Source organism: Lepidochelys olivacea (assembly GCF_965140295.1).
Source record: "Lepidochelys olivacea isolate rLepOli2 genome assembly, chromosome: 9".
Classification (NCBI taxonomy): Eukaryota; Metazoa; Chordata; order Testudines; family Cheloniidae; genus Lepidochelys; species Lepidochelys olivacea.
Window position 1 is genome coordinate 32112879 of NC_140419.1, and position 27992 is coordinate 32140870.

Sequence of the window (27992 nt, forward strand, 5' to 3'; positions counted from 1 at the left end):
CGAAGGGGGAAAATAGTTTTAATTTTGTAGTCTGGGAACAAGGGAGAATCTTTTGATCAGCAAAGTTTATCTTAAGACACTGCTAACATGGATCTTATAGAAAAATTATAGCATATGTTAAAGTCTCTGCAAAGTAAAAATACCAGTCACAAACAGTTTTTAGTTTCTTTACTATGAACAAAATCCTCCCCATGGGCATGGAGGGCCCTAAATGCAGTGGAACTAGCAGGGTTGTGTTGCACAAAATGGTGCGGCTGCACAGATGCTATACAGTGGTCTCTAAAACCCTTACACCCTGTGGAGTATTGCTGTGCAGTGGCTCTGGAGAAACATGTCAAGTGAGCTGTATCTTCAGCTACACATATCACTACCAAATTGCCTTCTCCAAGAAAGGGAGCACAGGGACCATGGACACTATTACAAGCCCTTCAGCTCCTGAAATAAACTTCTGGTGCTCAACCCTATGGGGGAATCTGTTGCTGGACCCACAGAGGAAGAACTTCACGCTGAGAGCATTTTCTATGGGTCCCATCTGAGAACCCTTACACAAAAGCTTGTTTCCTTTGGCTACACATAGGAGTTGGGAATTTGGCTGTAGAGGAACAGCTGTATTAAATGCATGACACATGTGCCCTACGTTTTTGGTCAGTATGTTGTGCCCTACGTTTTTGGTCAGTATGTTGTGCCCTACGTTTTTGGTCAGTATGTTATGTTTTGTATTTCTAGGAGATCAGTACTGTGGTGGACGACTAGACAAGCCTTCTGGGTCCTTTAAAACACCTAACTGGCCAGATCGAGATTACCCAGCAGGAGTCACTTGCTCATGGCATATTGTAGCCCCAAAGAATCAGGTGAGCTTTTGTATCTCTTTTAACAGTTACCCACAAAAGTTAACATGTAGGTAGGCAATTTATACTAGTTACTTTGATACTTCATTATGTCAAAGGAACATACAAAAAGGAAAAAACATTAAGAACATTATTAAGGTTACAAATACAGAAATTGAGGGTGTGTGGGGCATACACTATCTATTCATGTGTACTTTCTCTTCATAAGTTGTACAGTTTTCTTGTATGTTTCATGGTTCCTATATTTTTCTGGCATTATTTCCAGTGTTTTCTGTTTTTCAGTTGAGTATTGCATCTAATTTAGAATGTAGCTTCCCATATACTCTACTTTCTACATGCTGCTGGGTGGCTAGTCAGGCTTTTAAAACAATGTTTTTTGGGAGGATTTTTGGTTTATTTTGTTAATTAACAGAGGTCCAATAGTAAATTAGATCAGAGTAAAATGAGTGCAAGTGATCCATCTCAGAATAAACAAGATTATGAACATCAGGTTGAAGTTTAACAGAATACGTATGGTTTGTGGTATATTTTCTATTGGATTCATCCATGCATACTTTAACGCATATTAAAAGCAGAAGTACATTATTTCAATAATAACTCTGCCTATCTTCATAGGACATGCATGGGGATGTGTCTTACTAAACAGTTTCCACTATAAAACTCTTATTTGTCTCTATTTTCTTATCTTGAGGTCTCCATCAGCTTGGTCAGTCACTCCACTACCTTCATGGTATGCTTACTGCCATTTTATAAGGCCCTACCACTTCTGCCTCATTTCAGATCCATTTATTTGTCTCTTGTCACTCTAGGTTATTCATTGAATAAATCCTTCCATGCTGTGTTGGGCTGGTCTCAATCTTAGCTTCATCTTTATTTGTTGTTGCCCAGATTTCTGCTCAATAATCTGTATCATGGCAGGGAGTACACAATGACTGAGGCATGTTTGATAGGTTACTTTTCATAACTACATTAGTGTCCTAAAATTCTTTTACATGCCATCCGGATTTTCCTATTAATTTCCAGCACATGACCATAATCTTCCAAATGAAAAAGCTGTCCCTCATAAATGTTTTCTTCAGATCTTTAATTCTTTTCCATTTACCAAGATTTCCCCCCCCTTGAACTAGGGCTGTAGGTCAGCTTAGTCTTTCCTGTATGCATATTTAATCCATATTCCTTGCTTGCCATGTACAGGTCATTTAGCAATCTGTAGCTAGGTAAAAAGAAAAGGAGTACTTGTGGCACCTTAGAGACTAACATTTATTTGAGCTTAAGCTTTCGTGAGCTACAGCTCACTTCATCGGATGCAGTGATTTTAACAATATTATCTGTAAATTGCAGATTACTTTGATGCTTCCCACTTATCTCCAGATGAGCTTGAAAACTTTCTACAAGCTTGTAGTGAAAACTTAGGACAGGATTTTCCTTTTGTATTCTTATTCTTAAGATCCTGTCCCCATAAATATTTTAAGTGTCCAAATGGACATACTTTCTATCGATTTCCATAGTGCTTCTCTCTGTGCCATATAGTTTCCAATGTGTCAATGGCTTTTTCCTCGCCCACAAAACCAAGTTTTGTATTATTCACCACTTTTCCTTTTGGCTAGTGAACATGAAGGTTTTCTACACTAAAAACAAGCCATTCAAAGATTCACCATTCTACTGAGCATATTTTCTACATAGACAGGGTTTCTACCTTTTGCTTTTTATTAGACAAGGACTCAAATCAAGCCATACCCATTTCCCTTCCAAACCAACATAAGACCGTTAAGGCAAGCCTACTCTAATTTAAACCAATAATTGTTTTGTTGATCTCACTAAATAGGTTCTCCTCCGTGGTGGCCTCTTCTCTCCTTCCATTTCATCATTAGACTTTCTGACTGAACAGCAAGATGCCCAGATACAACACGAGGAAGCAGACTAGACATTCTGTTGCTTTCCTGCATACACAAATTTTGTTTTTATTCCCTCACCATTAGTTCTCTCTGTCTCCTATTTTGTGTCCTTTTTTCTCCTCCTCCGTTTGCTCTACCCACTATTCGCTACCTTGTCTACTATCCCCATTTCCTTCCCGCAATTACTCTCTTCCCCTTATTCTTCTCCTCATGTCTCTATTTTGTTTCCTCTAGTACCTCCCTCTCTCTCCACCATCCAAGCCAGTGTCCTGTTCTGTATGCTCTCCCCCACTTTCCTTTTAATTCCATTTGCCCCACTCTCAGCTGCAGCCAATTGAGATTCTGAACCAGAAGACCATGAAAAAGAAGCAACCACTTGAGCAGCACTGGTGAGGGTCCAGTGGAAAAAACAACAAAGGAAAACCTTGAATAGTCAAGACAATCTTCATACCTTTTATCCCCTTGGTCAAAAAGAGCAGATTGTAGTAGTTACAGTAGTAGAGATCCCCCAGCAGATAAACAGCAAGTAATCCCCATGTTTTAGATCTCTGCTTCACTGTTTTTTTTAAAATAGCACATGTATCATTAAAGGATGACTCGCTGGAATCAACTCTACAGTTATATAGTTTTATGTATTGCTGAAAGGTGCTTGATGGGTCCAATATAAGAACCTAAGTAGACAGCACAATTTGATAGTGCATTCCACTCAGTTATTGAGTAACTAAATTGCTATCGAGTTGAATATAGATTCATTTCTTGGTACATCTACATAATTAAATCTCTAAAATATACTATCAAAGTAATTCTTCAGCATAGTAAGATCCACATATGCTACAATGGGTCTTCTGCCTACTTGCAGCTTTGGGGTTGAACTCACATCTGTCAGTCACTGGCTGAAGGATATCTCTCTGCTGTTAATTACTGGGTTAGAACACAGTTTGAGACAAATATGGTATCAAGAGACCCAGCCAGAATACTCTGAAACCAGCCAGAATACAGAGGCACAGATCTGTCTTATCGTTGGAATCAAAGTCTGCACACAAACTCCCCTAAAAAATAAAATGTATTCCTTCTCTAGCACATGGCTTTTTTTAGTAGCAGTCCTGTCAATTAAATCAGGATTTTGATGAGGAACTCTATTACTAGAGCCCTCTGCTGTTCCCCCCCTTCCATACTGCTAGTGGTTCTTAGGACAAACCTTTGTATTCATATACTGAAGACCGCTAATTGCTTGAATAAGCAGACAGATTAAACAATTTTCATCAATTGATAGCGAAGAGAATAAGGCACACTGATGTTAGTTTTATTAGAGCTCCTTGTTACCTTACTGTAAAAAGCCTTAATTAGGTATTTGTGTTTTTCCCTCAGGTCATAGAGTTAAAGTTTGAGAAATTTGATGTGGAGAGAGATAACTACTGCAGATATGATTTTGTGGCAGTGTTTAATGGTGGGGAAATCAACGATGCTAAAAGAATTGGAAAATACTGTGGAGACAGTCCACCTGCGTGAGTAACTTCCTTGGATTATTAACATAGCTATAACTGTATGTCCTTTTTGATATCAGTTCTTTACTATGTTTTTCTTGAAGTTAGTTTGGCAAAATACGATAGTTTTCTACATCAAGTACATACTGTGGGCTTTTCCTATTATCTCAGCTATATTGCAACTATTGTATTGAATAAGGTTAGACTTTTAAATGCCTGTGTATATGGAGAGATAACCGCTTGTAAAAGTTTCCTCTTTCTTTCACATGGGCTGTCCTGAATGTGGAACATGCCCCATAGTATTTAATTTGTTTGCTCATAACTCTGTGAAATATGGTTGTTCAATGACAATTTATTTTACTTATTACTGATGATTATGCTTTTCACCAAATTATTTTATCCAGTATTTATTTACTGTATGTTAAATCTTGTCTTACCTCATTTGAAATCTGGTCACACATGTCTGTCTCCCCTTTCTGTTCAGTTAGTTGGTGATTTCAGTGCTTTGGGCCTCTGACCAAAGCAGATGTCCTCCCATTCTGGTCCCAAATACAACAGCAAAACATATCCTTGGCTGTCCCTGGGCTAAACTATTGATGCAGAGCTGTGCTAGTTGACCTTTGCCCTTCGGTCAGTTTCTTGTTCATTTTCCCCTAGGTGCCAGGTCCTTCACGCCTGGATCAAAGAGGTTTCCACACCACCTGTCAGTAGAGCTGTTGAGGAGCTCTATCCCTTTCCAGTGCTACAGGCCCTCGGGCCCTGGGTCATGAGGGGCTTGTATGCACTCTACCCAAAAATCACCCACTTCACTGCTTAAAAGAGTAATTTCTATTGCCCTTTTAAAAAAAAAATGGCCTTCTTCCTGGCACCTTTCCAGGCTACTTTAGCACAGCCTTCCTGGATTCCTTTCTAAAGTCTTATCAGTCTGGCCTCTTCCTTGAGCTTTTCCAGTTCCTCCCAGGCTCATGCTCAGAGAAGTAAATACCAATTGAATGCTATCACAATGCCCCATACCCAAGCTTGCCTCATCCTTGCAGCTTCACTTTATATTTTCTGGAATGCCTTCCCAGTGTGCCTTGCAACAACCTACACAATTCCCAGAGTCCCTCAGCGATCCTCCTTGAATTCTACTTGGAGTAGGGATGTACAGGCCTGTCCTTAAAAGGCCAGTATGCCCTGTAACAATGTTTTATTGGAAAACATTATTTCCAAACATTATTTCTTAGTAATATTTAGTTTTTCTTTCGCTCTGTACTGAAGCACAAGTCAAAGGTTTAAATATGGTATTTTTATGATCTCAATTAATCTCTGTTATGAGATCTGTAGCATTCTATATCAATGCTCTTTGCATGGTAATGCACAAAGCCCATTCTAAAAATTACATGAAGTGGGGCATTTGTGCCTCAGATCACCCAAAATTTTCCCATTACAAACAAATGAAGTCTTTACTTTAGGATCCTATAAGTCTACTGTAGACCTCAGCTACCTGATTCCACCACCCCATTTTCAGCAGCTGCTACCTAATTCTGTATTCACTATTAACCACCTTTATTTTGGTCATTTTCTCTTCATACTTGTCCCATTCTCTGGCTCCTCTGCTGCCCCCTGGACCACTGCTCACCTTCCCTTCAGTTAGTGCCTATTCTCTGCATTAGGCCTTGTGACAGGTTTCAGAGTAGCAGCTGTGTTAGTCTGTATTCGCAAAAAGAAAAGGAGTACTTGTGGCACCTTAGAGACTAATTGGTTAGTCTCTAAGGTGCCACAAGTACTCCTTTTCTGTTAGGCCTTGTGTCCATGGAAGTGCTACATTCTATAGCACTATCTGCAGTTGTGCTGGCATACTGCTAAAGCAGCTGTGCATGTTAACATCAGAGGGCTCAGACATCAGTGGCACAATTCCATGGCTTAGGATGAACCCGAAAAACATGAGGCAATGAAATAAAAAGACAGAATGCTCCAATTAATTTACGTATTGAATTCAGATACTTTTAGATGAACTCACAAATGAGTTGTCTGAGTTTATTGATCCTTAAACTACCAGAACTTTTCCACTTTGCTAGTCAAATGAATATGATAGAAGAATATTGTCTATAAGCATTTGGGACAACTTGAGGGTTAGAGCATGGTCTATTTTGATGGCATTCATTAGTTGATATACCTCAGCAAGGGGCTGATGTTTATGGCTTCTAAGTTTTGCCATTTACATTGAAAAATATTTTCTAACTCAACATTCATTTATTGTCAAAGTGTGATGCATGCTTGATTTTCTTCTGCTCTGTGATATTAACATGCATACATATTTCATACTTACTATAAGTCTCATATATAGTTATATTACTGCCAGGACTAAAACCCAGAAAGGCTGTGAAAAATTCTTCATTGCATAACTATCATGGCTCCCTGAGAAAAGCCCCTAAAAATACAGCTCTAATGAGGAGCTGTCCAGAGTTAAGTGCACTCAGCCTGAAAAAAAGCCAACCAATGGCACTGTAATTATATAATCAGGTCTGCAAAGCTGGCAGTAGTAAGTCTTAATTATTCTAGAAAATGTGTAAAGTTTCTAAGTGAGGTTAGTAATTTAAGTGTATCACTTCAGCTATAGTATGGCTTCTTGATGCTGAACTACTTCAAGAGATGCCATGTAGCATTTTGTTTCAAGAAATGCAAGCTTTAAAAAAAAAATCACAAGTCTATATTATTTGAAGGGAGTTTTATGCCTGAGAATGGTCACTAGTTGAGTTGCCAAGAGGAAATATTTCCTTACACAATGACTCTTCCAAATGACAAGTTTGATGGACTGAGACAAATTGTCCTTTATGATTATTTACATTATACCTTCAAGAGAATTGGCTTTCTGTGGTTCTGTACAAAAACACAGTTTTGTTTGTGAATTGTCCTTCAATAAAGCTCAGTTAGTAACCACTATTCATTAAACTTATTTTGAAAATGACTCTTCTAAATTTAAAATTTAATCATTTGTAATAATTCCAGAAAACAGAACAGTTGGATGTTATTTCCCCCACATGTAATGTTTTGGAGTTAGAATAATAAAAAAAGACAAATTTAACAAAATCAAATTTCCTTAGAAGTACAGGTCTGTCAGTCTCAGGGATCAGTGAAAAGGAAGTCTCTTCTAATCTTTTTCTCCATTTTTCACTTCCCCAGGCAGCAGCCACATATATGAGTGACCCGTATGTCTAAAATTCCAGAGTTAAGATAGGTTTCAGAGTAGCAGCCGTGTTAGTCTGTATCCACAAAAAGAACAGGAGTACTTGTGGCACCTTAGAGACTAACAAATTTATTTGAGCATAAGCTTTTGTCGGCTACAGATGTCTTCTGTAAGTTACTGTAGTTACAATTCCTTAGTTGCCTGGCAGTACCAGGAATCAATGGTGAAATCCTGGCCCTGTTGAAATGATTGGGAGTTTTGTCATTGATTTCAATGGAGCTAGGATTTCATCCTGCATATTTGGTTAACTTCATTTTTCTCCGACCGCTATGATTGGCTTCAGGTCTAGCGTTTGGGGCTTTAATTTACAACTTTCTGAGAATAAAGACATTTTTCAACCATATGGTCAAAGGTCCATCATTGTAGCGTAACTAAAAACAGTAGTACTATAAAAAGTGCCTGATGTTGTTAACAAAGAGCTTTGCACATGCTGGGCCAGGTTGTCCATTAATATCCAAACCCTTCATGTAGCTCAGGTGGTGCAAAGGGATCAGGTTTGGCTATAGTTGGGCAGCAGAAAGTTTCCCTGGTTTTCATAATGATACTGCTCTGTACCTGCAAGTTACATCTTATAACTTTACGTGAAGACAAAAACATATTGTTGCTTTGCAATAGCTCAGTGACAATGTTTTTATGCTATAAATAAATGTGAAGAACTTGGTAGCAATTAGAGCAGGGGACTGAGGGTTAATAATCTTGCTTTGTATTTGTGCCTCAGTCATTGCTGTGTCCTTGACCTCATTACTTGGGACCTGATCCAACCCCTGTTCACCTCAGTGAAAATTAATATAGTCCTCCTCTTAACCCTTCATTACTCTTTTTATCTATCTATCTATAAAGTGGCACAGTATCTACCTTACAGGGCAGTGTGAGTTTCCATTAATATTTGTAAGTGCTTTGAGGGTCCTTAGTGACTAGTGCTATAAAAGTGCAAAATGTTTCAGGAAAAGTATCCCCATATAAAGGCGAGTTTTCTAATAAATGGAATGTGTTGGTTTTCTGATGGTGAAGCATTTTCTTAAATAAGTGGACCTAACCCCAGACGAGAGGCAGTCTGGTCCATGATGGATTCAACAAATGCTTGTTTAGACATGTTCTTATTAGGGCTGTCAAGAATTAAAAAAATTAACCGCGATTAATCACGCTGTTAAACAATAGAATACCATTTATTTTAAATATTTTTGGATGTTTACTACATTTTCAAATATATTAATTTCAATTACAACACAGAATACAAAGTGCACAGTGCTCACTTTATATTTATTTTTTATTATAAATATTTGCACTGTAAAAGCAAAAAAATTGTATTTTTCAGTTCACCTCAAACAAGTACTGTAGTGCAATCACTTTATCATGAAAGTTGAACTTACAAACATAGAATGATTTCCAAAAAATACTGCATTCAAAAATAAAACAATGTAAAACTTTAGAACCTACAAGTCCACTCAGTCCTACCTCTTGGTCAGCCAATCACTCAGATGAACAAAGTTGGTTACAATTTGCAGGAGATAATGCTGCCTGCTTCTTGTTTACAATGTCACCTGAAAGTAAGAACAGGCGTGTGACGGGTTGGATCACAGAAACCCCTTTGGGACTGCCACCTGATGTGCCTAGATTACCTCTGAGCCCCTTTTCCCTGCCAGCTTGGGACTTCAATATCTTGCCTTGTTTGAGCCAGACATGCTTGCCTGCTGCAAACACAGATCCAACTCTGAACCACGTCCCCCACAAGCTGCAGGCTTAACTGAAAACAGCTTAAGAAGTGCTCCTGTCTCTCCAGCACTCAGATACCCAGCTCCCAATGGGGTCCAAACCCCAAATAAATCCATTTTATATAAAGCTTATACAGGGTAAACTCATAAATTGTTCGCCCTCTATAACGCTGATAGAGAGATATGCACAGTTGTTTGCCCCCCAGTTATTAATACATACTCTGGGTTAATTAATAAGTAAAAAGTGATTTTATTAAATACAAAAAGAATGACTTAAGAGGTTCCAAGTAATAACAGGTAGAACAAAGTGCATTACCAAGCAAAATAAAATAAAACATGCAACTCTAAGCCTAATACAGTAAGAAAACTGAATACAGATAAAATCTCACCCTCAGAGATGTTTCAATAAGCTTCTTTCACAGACTGGATGCCTTCCTATCTGGGCCCAATCCTTTCCCCTGGTACAGTCCTTGTTCCAGCTCAGATGGTAGCTAGGGGATTTTTCATGACTGCAGGCCCCTTAGTTCTGCTTCACCCCCTTATATATCTTTTGCACAAGGCGGGAATCCTTTGTCCTTCTCTGGGTATCCACCCCGCCTTCTAAATGGAAAAGCACCAGGTTAAAGGTGGATTCCAGTTCAGGTGACATGATCTGTAAGACTTCATTACCCACTTGCCAGCACACAGGTATACAGGAAGACTTACAAGTAAACAGAGCCATTTACAACTAATTGTCCTGGTTAATGAGAGCCATCAAGATTCCAAGCCACCATTAATGGCCCAAAACTTTGCATAATTACAATAGGACCTCAGAGTTAGATTTCATATTTCTAGTTTCAGATACAAGAATGATACATTTATACAAATAGGATGAACACACTCAATAGATTATGAACTTTGTAATCATACCTTACAGGAGACCTTTTGCATGAAGCATATTCCAGTTACATTATATTGACACTTATTAGCATATTTTCATAACATCATATGGAGTACTCCGTCACAAGGCATTCACATGGCACTGTTGTAGCTGGCGTTGCAAGATATTTACGTGCCAGATGCTCTAAAGATTCATATGTCCTTTCATGCTTCGACCACCATTCCAGAGGACATGCGCCCATGATGATGATGGGTTCTGCTCAATAACAATCCAAAGCAGTGCGGACTGATGCATGTTCATTTTCATCATCTGAGTCAGATGCCACCAGCAGAAGGTTGATTTTTCCTTTTTGGTGGTTTGAGTTCTGTAGTTTCCGAATCAGAGAGTTGCTCTTTTAAGACTTCTAAAAGCATGCTCCATACCTTATCCATCTCAAATTTTGGACGGCACTTCAGATTCTTAAATCTTGGGTCGAGTGCTGTAGCTATTTTTAGAAATCTCACATCGGTACCATCTTTGCATTTTGTCAAATCTGCTGTGAAAGTGTTCTTAAAATTAATATGTGCTGGGTCATCATCCGAGGCTGCTATAAGATTAAATATATGCAGAATGCAGGTAAAACAGAGCAGGAGACATACAATTCTCTCAAGGAGTATAGTTACAAATTTAATTGATGCATTATTTTTTAATGAGCATCATCAGCATGGAAGCATGTCCTCTGGATTGGTGGCCGAAGCATGGAAGGGGCATATGAATATTTAGCATATCTGGCATGTAAATACCTTGCAACACTAGCTACAGAAGTGCCATGCAAACACCTGTTTTCACTTTCAGGTTACAGTGTAAACAAGAAGCAGGCAGCAGTATCTCCTATCAATGTAAACAAACTTGTTTGTCTTAGCGATTGGGAGAATAAGAAATAGGACTGAGTGGACTCGTAGGCTCTAAGGTTTTACACTGTTTAGTTTTTGAGTGCAGTTATGTAACCAAAAAAATCTGCATTTGTAAGTTACACTTTCACGATAAAGAGATTGCACTTCAGTACTTGTATGAGATGAACTGAAAAATACTATTTCTTTTGTTTCATTTTTACAGTGCATATATTTGTAATAAAAATAATAATATAAAATGAGCACTATGCACTTTGTATTCTGTGTCATAATTGAAACCAATATTAAAAATGTAGAAAAACATCCAAAATATTTTTAAAATTTCAATTGGTATTCTATTGTTATAAGTGTGATTAATCACAATACATTTTTTAAATTGAGATAAATTGTTTTGAGTTAATCGTGTGAGTTAACTGTGATTAATTGACAGCGCTAGTTTTTATGTATACTGAGATCAGCTGCCACAGGATAAGAGGGAAGGTTCTCTCATGGATTGGTAACTGGTTAAAAGATAGGAAACAAAGGGTAGGTATACATAGTCAGTTTGAAGAATGGAGAGAGGTAAATAGTGGTGCCCCCCAGGGACCAGTCCTATTCAACATATTCATAAATGATCTGGTAAACAGTGAGGTGGCAAAATGTGCAGATAATACAAAATTACTAAAGATAGTTAAGACCCAGGCAGACTGCAAAGAGCTACAAAAGGATCTCTCAAAACGGTGTGACTGGGCAACAAAATGGAAGATGAAATTTAATGTTGATAAATGCAAAGTAATGCCCATTGGAAAGCATAATCACAACTATACATATAAAATGATGGGGGTCTAAATTAGCTGTTACCACTCAAGAAAGAGATCTTGGAGTCATTGTGGATAGTTGTTCTTCGAGAGATGTCCCTATGGGTGCTCCACTTCAGGTCAAGGTGCGTCCCAGCGCCTTTGATTGGAGATTTCTACAGCAGTACCCCTGCGGGCTGCGCCCGCACTGTGCCTACCTCTCGAGCTGTCAGTGTTTGAACAGTGGATGCACAGCCCAGGCTCCTCAGTTCCTTCTCTACCGTCCCCAGCAAGAGACGGAGTTCAGCAGTGCTCTTTGAGATTAGCTAGTTAGTTTGTTTCTCAGTTTAGTTAGATAGTTTTTAGTCATTAGAGTTACTATTTAGATAAGTTACATTAAATGTTACACTTTTTAAAAAAAAACAAAAAAAAAAACCTCCACGGTTACGGACATGCCCAGGCTTCACGAGATGCGCCTCCTGTAATGATGCCATCCCCATCTTGGACGGGCATTCACAGTGTGTACACTGTTTGGGGGAGTCTCATGTACCCCAAAATGAGTCCACTGTACCAAATTGAAAGCGCGGACCCGCAAGGACAGGGAGCTCAGACTTAAAATGCTGCTCCTGGAAAACTGTCTCAGACCTGCATCTGACCCTGGCCAGCAAACCTCTGTGACACCCTCCAGAGGCAAAGCAAAGGCAAAAAAATGGCCAGCTTCCTCCCCCTCAGGAGCTGTTCCTCAGGGAAAAAGTTAAAAGCAGCTCTCCTGTCTCTGGTAATTCCCGCTCCGTGGCTCAGTACCTTTCACGTGGCAGGCACCTCAGGCACCGACCATGAGTCGGCTGCCTCACTACATGGTGCCGAGGCTCAGGGCTTTCAGTTGCGTGCCTCTTTCAGCTCTTCTACAGCCACCTCTGTCAGTATGGTGCCGAGAGCTGCTACGGTTCTGAGAATACAAGAGGTGGCTGCGGCACCGTCCTTTGATCTTGTGGTGCCGCTTTTGCAGCTGCCACTCTCAGCACCGAGCCTCCAGCCTCCTTTGCAGTTCCTGCCTCAGGGGCACCTACTCTACGGAGCCAGCTTGCACCCCCGGGACACCCTTCGGTGCATCAGCAGATGCCCCAGCAGACTCTGCCTCCATCAGTTACACCGGCATCAACTCCTGGTCAGTCAGCTCCACCGCAGTTTTTATAGCCAGAGGAATTAAGGGTGTCCCATGCTCCTGACTCTCCTCTTCTTGGCACCAGTCTCTCACAGAGACCTTTAGCACTCTACCTTCAGTACTCCCCTACCACTTCAAGCCCCTCCAATGAAGTGTGGGAGAGGAGGAGGAGGAAGAGGAAGATGATGCCCAGATGGTTTCTTCTCAATACTCTCCCCAGATTCAGTTACCTACAATTGGGAGATGCATTACAGCACAATCTCCATATCCTCATGGCTATCCACACTGGTACGACAATCCCTGGATGGGACCACCTATGCCTGCCCATCCCCAGGGCAATGACCACACTGGGATCCATGGACCTATACCACACCACACTCAGGTGTTCCGCAGGCTGCCCGGAGGAAAGCTGTGAGACCCTCCCCACTGCCGGCTTACACTGAAATCCAAATAAGACCTGAAGTGGCTGCCACCCCTACAGAGGACACTGGCCCGCACACCTCCTCTACAGCGATAACACCACAAGATGCCATGGTACACCCACCACCTCCCACTACTGATGAGCTCGCTCGCTTTCAAGAATTGTTTCAGAGAGTAGCAGAAGAGCTCAAGATTACCCTGGAGGAGGTACCTGAAACACAGCACGAGCTTACCGACATCCTGCAAGCTATGACTTCCTCCAAAATAGCCCTACCAATTAATGGGGCCATTATGGAACCTGCTAAAACTATGTGGCAGACCCCAGCCACAATAACACCCATTAGCAAGAGACTGGACCGCAAATATTTTGTCCGCAAATATTAAGGGTTCTGAGTTTCTATTTATGCACCCCTCACCTAATTTGCTAGTGGTCGATGCAGCCAATCAGAAAAACAAATACCAACACTTCTGGTCCACTCCATCGGACAAAGATAACAAGAGACTGGACTCCTTTAGCCACAAAGTGTGTTCTTCTTCCACTTTGCAATTTAGAGTAGCGAACTATCCGGCACTCTTAGCAAAATATGATCACAAAAATGGTGCTAAGAGAATGCAATTTATTGAGGATGTGTCGGAGGATAAACTACAACAATTTAAATCAGTGGTGTCTGAAGGCCAATTGATCTCCTGCACAGCTCTTCAAGCCATCCTCAATGCTGCAGACACAGTGGCCAGATCCACAGCCACGGCCGTCGTCATGTGGCAGGCCTCATGGTTTGCTTCTTCCTCCTTTCTGAAGGAGATACAGAATATGGTTGAAGATTTCCCCTTCAATGGAGACAAGCTCCTCGCCTCTATGACCAGTGAGGTCCTTCACTCCATGAAGGACTTATGTGCCACACTCCAATCCTTAGGCATCCAAACACCTGCCTCAAAGAAGAGACAATATAGATATCAGCCATACCAACGACCGCGTTACCATACCTTTGTGCAACATACACCTTTAAGACAAGATGATATGCAACAACAACAATGACATAGGCCCAGGAACCAACGACGTTGCCCTCCACAAACAATAGCGACCTACCCTCCTAACCCAAATAAACAAATTTGAAGTCTTGGTCGAAAGTATAGAAAACCTTGCACCCTCTCCAGCGCCAACTCCAACCAACCATTTTTTTGGACACCATTTGTGTCTGTTCCTGGCCGACTGGAAAACCATCACTATGGACAGATGGGTCCTGGAAATTATCAGATCGGGTTATGCCATCCCCTTCCTCTCCTTACCTCCCCGCCACCCTGTCCCTCTTCAGGGACCCCTCTCATGAACAGTTGCTCTGTCAGGAGGTACAACACCTCATACATCTTGGAACAATAGAGGAGGTACTTCCTCAACACAGAGGGAAAGGGTTTTACTCCCACTACTTCTTGATGGAAAAGAAAAACGGCGGTTGGCGCCCTATCCTCAATCTTCGACGTTGGAACAAGTTTGTCAAGAAACAGAAATTCCGGATGGTTACTCTCCCAATGATAATTCCGACGCTGGAGCAAGGAGATTGGTTTTCAACCCTCGACCTCCAAGACGCATATTTCCATGTCTCTATCCACCCTGCCCATCGACGTTTCCTCAGGTTTGCTTTGGGAGCGCAACACTACCAATATAGAGACCTCCCATTTGGCCTCTCCACCACACCACGTGTCTTCTCCAAGGTGCTAGCAGTTGTAATAGCATATTTCAGGAAAAAAGGAATCCTCATATTTCCTTACCTGGACGATTGTCTCCTCAAGTCTCCCACTCAGTTAGAAGCGAACCACGCAACTCTTGCAACCCTTCACTGCTTCCGCACCTTGGGCCTGCAAATAAGCAAAACCTACCCAACAAATCAACTTCATCGGTGCCCTCCTCAATTCCACCATCGGTCTTGCATCTCTCCCCCAGGACAGATTCCACACATTGGGCAACCTTATTACCCAGATACGTGCCAGCCCACAGACTACAGTCTGAGACTCCCTACAGCTCTTAGGACATATGGCTGCTCACACATTTGTTGTTGCAAATGCTTGCCTGTACATGCAATGCCTTCAGGATTGGCTAGCCATGGTATACAAACCAAACAAGCACAGGCTAAACAAGTTACTAACTATGCCCCAGTAAGTCAAGGACTCGCTTCTGTGGTGGACCTCTCCCATCAACCTCTGCACCAGGATTCACTTCTGACAAGATCCCCCTTCAATTACCATCACCATAGATGCATTCCTCAAGGAGCACACACTGGCCACCTCACCACTCAGGGTCTCTGGGCCCCTTCTGAAACCAAGCTTCACATAAATTTGCTAAAGCTCCGGGCCGTACACAATGCCTGCCTCCATTTCCTTCCCATCATCCAAAACCACCGAATTTGAATCATGACCATCAACATCGCATGCATGTTTTATGTCAACAGACAGGGGGGAGCCCAGTCACACAGAGGTGGTAAAACTTTGGAACTGATGCCTTCAATACAATATCCATATCTCCGCCTCATACCTGCCAGGTTCTCAGAATACCACCGCAGACTAGCTCAGCCGATCGTTCCCCATACAGCACGAGTGGGAACTCAACGACACCATTCTTTCCAACATTTCCCAGACCTGGGGTTATCCCCAACTGGATCTATTTGCCACAGCAACAAACAAAAAATGCCCGACATTCTGCTCCAGAACAGACCTGGGGAAACACGGGGGAGACGCCTTTATGCTCCCATTGTCTGAAACTCTCATATATGCGTTACCACCAATGCCTCTATTGCACAGAGTAATTCAGAAGATACGAACAGACAGAGCCAACATCATTCTCATAGCCTGAGCGTGGCCCAGACAACCGTGGTACTCCTTCCTCCTGCGCATGTTGGTCAAACCACCCATTCCCTTTCCCCCACTCAGCAACCTCTTATCACAATGCTGGGGACAACTGTTTTATCTCGACGTACGTCTCCACCTGAGGACTTGGCTGATCAATGGTTCTCTAATGCGGAGTTAACATGTTCGGACCAAGTGCGCTCTGTCTTGCTACACAGCAGAACATACAACACGTGCACTACCTACCTGCATAAATGGAAATGGTTCACATCTTTGTGCGCTGACAAACAGACCTCTCCAGTTTCTGCTTCACTCCCACTGATACTGGATTACCTGTTACACCTTAAAACATCTGGCCTTTCTACAAGCTCACTCGAGCTCTACCTCATGGAATCACCGCCTTCCACCATAAGATTGACAATGTTACGGTCTTTGCCCATCCAATCACCAAAAGGTTCCTGAAGGGTATCCAGACGTTATACTCAGACATGAAACCACCTGCTGCACCTTAGGATTTACACCTTGTCCTCAAAGCCCTGATGGCTAAACCCTTTGAACTGATGGCTACCTGCTCCCTTCCTCATAGCAATCACATCTTCCACACAAGTAGGAGAAATGGGGGCGCTTATGGCAGACCCTCCGTATACCACGTTCTTCCGTGATAAGCAGGGCCGGCTCCAGGCACCAGCACACCAAGCAGGTGCCTGGGGCGGCAAATGTAAAGGGGGTGGCAGGAGGTCGGGCTCTGGGGTGGCAATCCGTCCTCAGTGGTAGCGGGAATTCGGCGGCCGCTCCATCATAGCGTGCTTGGCGGAAATTCGGCGGCAGGGACGCAACTCTTCTTCGGTAACCGTACCATCACTCTGCCTCTGTGTTCAGCAGCAAGGTTTTTTGTTTTGGTTTTTTTTGCTGCTTGGGGCGGCAAAAACGCTGGAGCTGGCACAGACGATAAGGTCACACGCCGCACGCATCCAAAGTTCTTGCCTAAGATACACTCTTCCTTTCACCTCAATGAATCTATACACCTCCCAACATTTTCCCCAAAACCTCACGCTAACGCCTTTGAAACAGCAATGCACACTCTTGATGTTCGCAGAGCATTATCCTTTTACCTGGATAGAACAAAACCATTTAGAAAACCCCCAGACTTTTTGTCTCTACTACTCAGCGCCCAGGGGGAAATGCTGTCTCTACACAGAGACTTCCCCAATGGATTGCTGACTGCATATGCCTTTGTTACCAACTCAGGCAAATACAACCTCCTACATCAATTAGGACACACTCTACCAGAACTGTCTCCACCTCCACGGCCTTTCTCCGTAATGTCCCACTGTCTGACATATGCAAGGCAGCTACCTGGGCATTGAACCTTACCTTCGCCAATCACTACGCTCTCATCCACACTGCAGCGTCCGACACGAGATTGGGTAGAGCTGTCTTGTCAACAGCCTTCTTGCCTCATCTGAAGTCCCAACCATCCTAAGGGATACTGCTTTTCAGTCACCTGAGGTGGAGCACCCACACTCGAAGAAGAAGAGGAAAGTTACTCACCCTGTGCAGTAACTGATGTTCTTTGAGATGAGTGTCCCTATGGGTGCTCCACTACCCGCCCTCCTCCCCTGTACTTTGGAATTCGTAACGCACTCCGTTGTAGAGAAGGAACTGAGAAGCCCGGGCTCTGCACGCGCTGTTCAAACACTGACCGCTTGAGAGGCAGGCACAGCACGTGTGCAGCCCGTAGGGCTACTGCTGTAGAAATCTCCAATCTAAGGCACTGGGACGCACCTTGACCTGAAGTGGAGCACCCACAGGGACACTCAGCTCGAAGAACGTCAGTTACTGCACAGAGTGAGTAACCTCCTCTTCTCTGAAAACATTCACTCAATGTGCAGTGGCAGTCAAAAAAGCAAACAGAATGCTGTGAATAATTAAGGAAGGGATAGTTAATAGGACAGAAAATATCATGTTGCCTCTATATAAATCCATGGTACGCCCACATCTTGAATACTGTGTACAGATGTGGTCGCCCCATCTCTAAAAAGATATATTGGAATTGGAAATGGTTCAGAAAAGAGCAACAAAAATGATTAGGGGTTTGGAACAGCTTCCGTATGAGGAGAGATTAATAAGACTGGGACTTTTCAGCTTGGAAGAGAGATGGCTAAGGGGAGATATGGTTGAGGTCTATAAAATCATAACTGGTGTAAAGAAAGTAGATAAGGAAATGTTGTTTACTACTTCTCATAACACAAGAACTAGGGGTCACCAAATGAAATTAATAGGCAGCAGGTTTAAAACAAATAAAAGGAAGTATTTCTTCATACAACACACAATCAACCTGTGGAACTCCTTGCCAGAGGATGTTGTGAAGGCCAAGACCATAACAGGGTTCAAAAAAGAACTAGATAAATTCATGGAGGATAGATCCATCAATGGCATCCCTAGCCTCTGTTTGCCAGAAGCTGGGAATGAGCGACAGGGGATGGATCACTTGATGATTACCTGTTCTCTTCATTCCCTCTGGGGCACCTGGCACAGGCCACCGTCAGAAGACAGGATACGGGGCTAGATGGACCTTTGGTCTGACCTAGGAGGGCCATTCTTATGATGTTATGCTTCTGATCAGTAGCATCATGCATTTTGAAGGCAGGCTCCCAAGTTGCTGGTTGCAGTCTAAGTCAGTGTTCAGATTTGGTAAGATAGTCCAAATATCTTCTATATCTTCTGGAGTTTACCATAAGCAAGTTTATAGTACATTTTATGGTGCTTATCATAATATCTTAAAGGCCAAAATTAGATGGTTCTTCATAACCATATATCTATTGTGTATTAAAACATAGTTCAAGGTAAGTTATTCCAGTATTCCATCTCTTCATTTTACATGGCAAAATAACTGATATAAGACACAAGCCTCATGCTAGAGAGAATATATGCATTAAAAACTTAGGACAAGTCAAAAGATGAGATTAGAGTGCATGCATAAATTACATCAGTGCTTCAGTAAAGCGAAGAGCCTATGATGGGCTGATCCTGCACCTATTGAAGTCAATGGCAGTTCTCCCATTGACTTCAGGGATGCGGGATTGACTCTGCAGAACTAAATTACAGTAACTTATTCACACTGGACAGTAGGAAAATAGAATTTTGTAAGGTTGCTCTATACTGGTGTTTCTGATGGACACATTTATAACATTAATGTACTATGTCCCCTGCTCCTCTGTTGAAAAGCCAGGTGCTGTGGAGCAGTGAGGGTGCAGGAAGTGAATAGACTCAAAGGACAGTGATGAAAATATTAGCTTTATGAAAGAGGGGTTACATTTTGAAGCTGCCTTCAATAATTACATGAGGCAGAGCTCATTAACCAATTGTTACAAATAACGTAAAACCACTAACGGAACTGATGCACTTCAGGAGTACATTAGTATTGGATCCATGAACTCCTCACGTGTTTGCAGACATTTTACTTTCTATCTTATATTGCACTCTAGGTGAGCAATCCACTATAACCTTGCACCTGATTATGTCTTACAAATCACTATACCGTACTATAAATTGTACTTGTGGCACCTTAGAGACTAACCAATTTATTTGAGCATAAGCTTTCGTGAGCTACAGCTCACTTCATCGGATGCATACTGTGGAAAATACAAAAGATGTTCTTATACATACAAACCATGAAAAAATGGGTGTTTACCACTACAAAAGGTTTTCTCTCCCCCCAACCCCACTCTCCTGCTGGTAATAGCTTATCTAAAGGGATCACTCTCCTTACAATGTGTATGATAATCAAGTTGGGCCGTTTCCAGCACAAATCCAGGTGTTCTCTCCCCCCCCCCGCCCCCGCACACACTTTAGATAAGCTATTACCAGCAGGAGAGTGGGGTTGGGGGGAGAGAAAACCTTTTGTAGTGGTAAACACCCATTTTTTCATGGTTTGTATGTATAAGAACATCTTCTGTATTTTCCACAGTATGCATCCGATGAAGTGAGCTGAAGCTCACGGAGCTTATGCTCAAATAAATTGGTTAGTCTCTAAGGTGCCACAAGTACTCCTTTTCTTTTTGTGAATACAGACTAACACGGCTGTTACTCTGAAACCTGATACTATAAATTGAGATTATACTGAAAACCTGCAATTTAGTAGGATGTTTTTCAGTAATCATAATTTTTTTGTAAAGAGTGTGTTCCCAGTAAGTAGTAAAGTCTAGTACAAACAATAGCAACAGTGTCTCTAGGCAGTTAAGCTAATACAGTGGAAAAGATTCTTCTCCTGCTAGCCAGCAGTGTAATCTTATTATAAGTAACTAGTATCACCTGTGCAGTATTAATATAATTCAAATGAGAAGATGATGTGATGTGCAGAGATAGGTCAAATATCCCTCAGATGGTTATTTTTACTCCTAGTGTTTTGCAATCAGAGCATAGCTTTTACATAGTGAATACTCAGGGTTCTTGTAATTCCACTGCTCTGTGCCAACTTTGTGGCAAAAGAACAAATTCTGTGCAACGCCAGAATCAGCTCTTAGATGCAGAATTCCAAATAACCAGAAAGTGAGTGTGTGTGTGTGTGTGTGTCTTAAACCCACAATTAACTGAAGTCATATGCTTGTGAAATGGAGATATTCACAGGTTTTATTTTAAGGGTCTAATTAGGAATATTAAGAACGGCCACTTAAGGCTTATAAAAAACTAAACATCTATCAGATTTGTTGTGAGTGGTAGGGAGGCAGACAGAATAATTTTGTAAGATTTACTTTTCAAGTCCATTTCTTATCTTCATCATCCCACAAGAATATTTTTCTTTTTGTTTCTATTTTGTTTCCCATTCCTACTCTTCCCTTCTAACCCTTCTTTTGTATGTAAAATGCACATTAACAATTATTAATGAAAATCAAATGAACGTCTCCAAAAAGTGCAAAAGAAGGTAGGAGGGGGGAAAGGAGAAGGCACTGCTGCCACCCAGTACACTACAGGATATGCCGTGGCAGCAAAAAACAGTCACAGAAGCTCTGATGGAATTACAGTAGTACCCTGAGGTAATCAGCATTGGGGCCCCATTCTGGTAGGTGCTATACAGACACCACTGATGAAATGGAAACTATTTAATGGAGGTATCTGCAATCATATGTATTAAATTTATACATTACATTTAAACACCACAACAAAACGTAGTGGGCTGTGCTGAGATTTGGGGGTATATACCCAATTATTGAAAAAAAGCTAAACCCATAGAAGGCAATAATACCTGAACTTTTCCTTTACTTACTATTCTATTTTTCCAGGAGTTTCAGAATCCAGTATTGAATTCAATTTCTCCATCCTTTCAAAAATGAGTAGATTTTTCATTTGAGTTTGAAAAAAAGACTTTTTCCCGTGTTAGCCAGTTACCAAGGACTTTTGAAATAAGTTTCCCTCATTTTCATTCATCATTATTGCTCTTTTTCCATGGTGCTGCTGTGAAGTCAAAGCTGAATTTAACAACACTCATTTTGAGATTAGTTTTAGAAATATGGGATTTATGATTAATTGTATGATAAAACAGAAAGAGCTGGGTGATGAACTTATCTCCGATCCAAGCATGAGTATCTGAAATGTGAGCAAACATCACCAAAAAATGAGTTGCATTTAGCCTTGATTTATTCTTCTCCCCATCCTAAGCAGCCCCCTTGAAACCAGTGGTGCTGCATGGGTGTAAGGCCCCTATTAAGGTATCCCTTATACACATGCTTAACATTATGCTTAAGAGTAGTCCCTCTGAAGCCTATCTTCAGAATAGGGACTGGGAGTTGCTGGTTCATTACAGAAGCAGCTTTGCCTCTCCTGGAATTGACACCTCCTCATCTATTGTTGGGAGTGGACTACATCCACCCTGATTGAATTGGCCCTGTCAACACTGGTTCTCCACTTGTGAGGTAACTCTCTTCTCCTCATTTGTCAGTATATTTATGTCTGCATCTGTAATTTTCACTCCATGCATCTGAAGAAGTGGGGTTTTTACCCACAAAAGCTTATGCTCAAATAAATCTGTTAGTCTTTAAGGTGCCACCGGACTCCTTGTTGTTTTTGTGGATACAGACTAACACGGCTACCCCCGATACTATCTTCAGAATATTTGTTAGCAGAGTGTCAGTGTGAAGGGAATGGCACTAGTCATGTGCATAAAGTAACATGTGCATAAATCTTTGCAGGATCAGGCCTAACTTTCGATCAGTGACTGATATATTAAACTGCTTTTGTATTTATGTTTCCAGTTAAATTTTGCTTGAGTGAGTCTCCTGAAAGACAGGTTTCAGAGTAACAGCCGTGTTAGTCTGTATTCGCAAAAAGAAAAGGAGTACTTGTGGCACCTTAAAGACTAACCAATTTATTTGAGCATGAGCTTTCGTGAGCTACAGCTCACTTCATCGGATGCATAAGAGTTTCCCATAACAATGAAAATTACTGTCACCTACTGAAAATAATACTGTAGCTCTTCAGAGCACTATGGCCTGATGGTTAGAGCGCAGGGCTGTGACTCAGACCTGGGTTCTATTTCTGCCAGTGCCACTGGCCTGCTAGGTGACCTTGGGCAACTTTAATCACCTCTGTGATCACCCAACTCAGTTTCCCTGTTTGTAAAATGGGGATAATGATACTTGCCTGCTTTGAGATCCACCGCTAAATATTTAGTCATTTTGTACTATGCATGTTATAAAAACTTCCTGGTTTAAAGGCATACAACCAAAGTATTTTCTTCTGTTTCAGGCCCATTATATCTGAACGAAACGAGTTGCTCATTCAGTTCTTGTCTGATTTAAGTTTAACTGCTGATGGCTTTATTGGTCACTATAAATTCAGAGCCAAAAAGTTACCCACAACCACAGCTCCAGCTACGACCACTCCCCCTGCAACAGCAAGTAAGTTGTACTGGTTTTGTTTATTTTATATTGAAGAAGAATTCACTCCAGGAGAAGGAAAGATGAAGGGAAACTGTAGTAAAAAACATGTGAAAAAGCAGAACTTGGTTTTGTGGTTTGTTTATATTAAAAATGTTGAGGGAGTGGATGAAAATTAATGCACCCAGGAGAGTCACTAGAATCCATTTAACATAATTAATGAAAACTCCTCCAATCTAGAGTTTCCTGTGCCTGTAACTGTCACAGGTGAAAAAAATGTTAGCTCAGAAAGTCTGAAGTAACATTTCCCACATTTGCTCGTTTTTCTGGCAGTTAGCTAACATGTACCTTTCACCATGGTAATCACATAGTGCAATTCAAGACTGATTTCTTATTTATGCTTAATACAATTCTGGTTACTCTTCTGGAAATTGTTTCGGTTTAGGCTTCTGAGGAAACCATTAAATCGTTTCAGGATCGGTTTGTACGTAAAAATTGACCATACTTGTCTCTGTTTGTCCAGTTGGTGAGATCTAACAAATGGTGCAGATGCCAACTGAATTCTCATTAGACCCTACTGGCAACATCACAGCAATGTTTTATCTTTCAGGTTAGGTTTGCGCAAAAGATTGTGGTGGTGTTTTGTAAAAGAAATATGCAATACTGAAAAATGAGAGCATCCCCTTTATACTTGCCTAAATATAGATAGAGTGTCTAAGATCAGTTGGAAGTTTCCCATATGCTTCACCAAAAACACCTCATTGCTGTGATTCTGAAGGGCTTCATGCTTGCAATCTTCATATGCTGAATGTGAGAGATTAAATGTATAACAACAGCAGCATACGCACAAATTATTTATGATGTTTTTACAGCACTTGGGTTGATTTGTACTTAAAACAGATCAAATTGTCATGATAAAGACTTCAGAAGGGTTGTCAGAGATGTGGTGCTGAAAATATATAATGAAAAGCTGTTAAAATAGTCTTTGGGAGAAAACAAACATTTTAAAAATTGAAATAATGAACTATAAAAAATAATTTTGACATGACAGTGGAGAGAACCCGAGTAACAATTAATGCAGTTCTTCCTCAACTTAAAGTTCTCTATTTTAAGTTGTTACTTCCCATATTTGCCAGTCCCTAAACTTGTCAGCTGTCCGATATTGCACCGTTTACATCAAGGGGCCCATTCATCTCTTTTGGTAGCTTTTTTTTTTTTGTAACCTTTATTAATTTGTTCTAAGCTTTTTAAACCAGTCCTTGTGGCACCATTGATGTTAAAAATAAAACCAGCCCACTAGTGATCTCACAGAGTATGTAGCAGACTCAGAGTTGACCACAAAGGAGAGCTTGTTGGGAAAAGACAAACAGGAAGAACTCTCTATTTGTGACAGGTTTCAGAGTAACAGCCGTGTTAGTCTGTATTCGCAAAAAGAAAAGGAGTACTTGTGGCACCTTAGAGACTAACCAATTTATTTGAGCATAAGTTTTCGTGAGCTACAGCTCACTTCATATCTGCTCTCCATGGCTTAGACCTGTATGACCAAAAACAACTTTCCACAGTTTAAACGTTTGGTGAATTACTGAATGGCATGTGGAGAAACGTTGTGGATATTTTGTTGGTATCAGAAGCCTTAGTAATAACAGGCATTTATTATCTTGCAAATCAAAATAGTTCAAGTCTGCATTAGACTTGTTAAACCATTAGTGACTGTTTAACTTTTAGCAGGTACTTCCATTAACCATCATGTTTAGTTATATACATTTACAGTACCATTATTATTAGGATTATTATATAATGGCAAAGTACTGAAAAACCATGAAGTTTTCAAAGGATTAAAAGTAGGTCAGTGACTATCAATTAAATGTTTCACATAATGCTGCATAATGAGGTATTTTTTTTAACTTCACTGTATAGGTCAAATCATGTTGCTTACAGTATAGCTACAGATAAAATTGATACCGATTAAAGGTTTAATTAAATACAGCCAGACCCTCTCCTCTTCATGCTTTGCTAAATTGCAACATTTCTCATTCACACAAGCATCTTCCCACTTCTCATATGCTGTGGTGAGGACTCGTACCAACCAGATTTTATTATTTTTACAAAATGTACAGTACTACTAGATATACTACACTTACTAGTATACCTTGAAGTATTATCATGAATGCACACTAAGTCATAGTTGACAAAATATTTTGTGATGCATTAACCCAGTCTTTAATATGCATTTCACGCATATTCTCTAAATAGACAAAAGGAACAAAGAGGGAGAAAGGAAGTACTGTTTTACAGATGGGTAACTGAGGCACAGAAGGTTTAAGCGACTCATCCAAAGATATTGGCAGGGCGAGGAAATGGAACCCATATCACCTGATTCGCAGTGCAGTACAGTACTTTAACTGCAAGATTATCTTTTGTGTCTGAAGGAGGCTGTCTAGTTATAATTATAACATTGTGTCTCAATGATGGTATTTTAAAAGTATACTGTTAAGATTGCATGGCAGTGGGTAAGAATACAAGGAGATAATTTGAATGCATGTCTCAGATCACATTACATTGTCAAATATAAATGTTATTGCAAATTGTTACTATAAATAAAAAAAGAGAAACTGTGCATTAAAAGAACATGAACAGTGATATATTGTAAACCCACAAAATTAAGACTATTCAGCAATAAAGCTGCCATCATTTTAATGCCATCTTGGCATCCCTATTTACTCCAACACACACACACACACACACACATCACTTAACATTTATACTTGAATGCATAGACACAATAGGGATTAATTAAGGCTGTACTTTCATATTTCATGACTTTGCAACCAAATATTTCCTAAAAAATGCATGCCTTATAGACAGGTTTTAGTTGTACCCCTGACAGTTTATTGCGTGCAGTTTTGTAACCTCACAAACCAAGTGGACAGCTGAAATCTCTATATGTATAGTATGCATTCTGGATTGTACAAGGCGTTTTCAATTCTGTTCACTTAACATGGCCATTGAAACAGATAAGTGAAGACAATGTGTAAAATAAAAAAGATCCAATAAAGATTGGGTGAGGAAGTTGGAAGAAGACGAATACTGAAATCATCTTCAGGCATTCATCCTTTGGAATCCCAAATCTAGTTTTGCAGATTGAAAACGCCAGAAAGAATCTTGAAAATATTATTTAGAATGTTTTAATACACTCAATATCAATTTTACTCATTTACGTTTTTGTCCTATGAAAAAAAGCTTTGAAACCTACAGTTGCCCTTTGCCAGCAAAAATGTAGAAGGAATGGGACTCTTGAGAGCCATTACTGTTCAAGTAACTTTGGTAAGAACAACAAAGTTTATTTCTTTATAATTATTGACTTGGGACTATGTGTTTAGTCTCTGAGGAATTACAGAGAATGTAGTTGTAAATTGCTATTAGTATGCAAAGAAATGTTTTCATATCATCATACTCTCTCTCTCTCTTACGTATCTGTGACTCAATACGTTCCTGGAGCTGTTTTGAAGTAAAGACAGTGAATGTGTATCAGAAACAAACATACTTTCTCAGTCTAAACACAAATGACTACACAGAAGGTGAACTGTTGCTATATGAAAGTGTCGATTCAGGTACTATACTGGCATGCTGTCTTGCTGGAACAGCGTGTATATATTTTATTCACAATGGTATGTTTGTTGTACGTACTTGCATTACTCACTATTCCATAATTCAGTTTGTAGATGTTCAAAATATTTTTTAAAATAACCTACGGCGAAATATGGAGAAGCTGTGAAAGCCTGTGAGCCATAGTTTTCTTATTCAGATATAAATCACTGGTGATTAAATGATGTTTTACTGTATTTGCACAGTACTATCAGTCAGTGACTTTGTTTAGTTACCTTCTGAGGTGATTCCCCCATATTACTGTTGGACGCCTCTTTTTAAATCTCACTCTCTTCTACTGCCATTGAAACCTCATGTTGTAGCCACCATCCTCTCTGCCAAAGAAAGTTGCCCACAGTAGCCTTTCGAGCTAATCCAGTGATCATATTGCTAATTGGCTTTCCTCTAATACACTGGGTGAAGCTTTGTGCCACTTTGCCATAGCAAAACAGCCCTAAAGACAGCAGATCTGGGGGCCCTGGAAAAATCCCCTATCACAGGTGAATCCTTAGATAGCATAGGGCCATAATGTAATGTCTTATGCCACTTCCCTTCCTGTCTGCCAGCATAGAGAGGTGGCTGCTGGTGCAAATTAGAGAAGTCTTCAGGTTTCTCTAATTTGCCCTCAATGCAGATTGGCTCACAATCAGAGGGACCTGAAAATGGCCTTAAACTACATTGTTTGCTCCCCTTATTGAGCTGTGCAGCAACTTGATCACAGCCCATGATCTGGGTCAAAGGCTTTTTTGGCCATTGGGTGACACAATGCAAGGCACTTTCCTTCTATCCTGTAGGGGAAGTGAACAGCTTTTAATACTTCACCCAGCTTTTGATGATCTGAAGTTTCAGTTCCTCTTTAAAATAAGATGTTTGGGTATGTAATCTAGGGTTTGAATTAATGCAGAAGTTTTTAATTTTGCTGGCTTTGACACCCTTGGAAAAAAGAGCAATTTCTTTTTTTATATGTATTGTATACCTGTAATATTTGGTAGCTGATCTTTAGAAGTATGTTTTCTTAGTCTCCATTAATGTAATATCTATAGTCCTGTTGTGATGAGACTGCATCACATATAACTGTAAGAAGTTCTAAATTAAAAGAATACATTATATAATTTCACAAATGTTTGATCTGAAATGTTGGTTACACCAATGTTTAAACTATTCAGTCAGCATGTATTAGATCATTCAAGATCTCATTTGAAGGTGAACTGCAAAGGAGAAAAATGGTTGTACCATTTATTGTTCCTTTCATAATTATGACCTAAAGTTTGCTTCTGCTTGGTTCTTTACATTAGGAATATTAGGTCATGTCTTTTTCTTGCTGAGGACTCTTTG

General features: G+C 40.5%; 1 protein-coding gene across 1 annotated transcript in view; it reads left to right on the forward strand.

The window, feature by feature from the left end:
* The window catches only part of PCOLCE2 (procollagen C-endopeptidase enhancer 2), a 46870-nt gene that overhangs the window by 14348 nt on the left and 4530 nt on the right, over positions 1-27992 (forward strand). Inside the window, exons 4-7 of the mRNA XM_084638901.1 lie at positions 727-851; positions 4112-4248; positions 22882-23033; positions 26253-26336. Of these exons, the coding sequence (XP_084495027.1) occupies positions 727-851; positions 4112-4248; positions 22882-23033; positions 26253-26336 (498 nt within the window). The remainder of the gene's footprint in view (positions 1-726; positions 852-4111; positions 4249-22881; positions 23034-26252; positions 26337-27992) is intronic.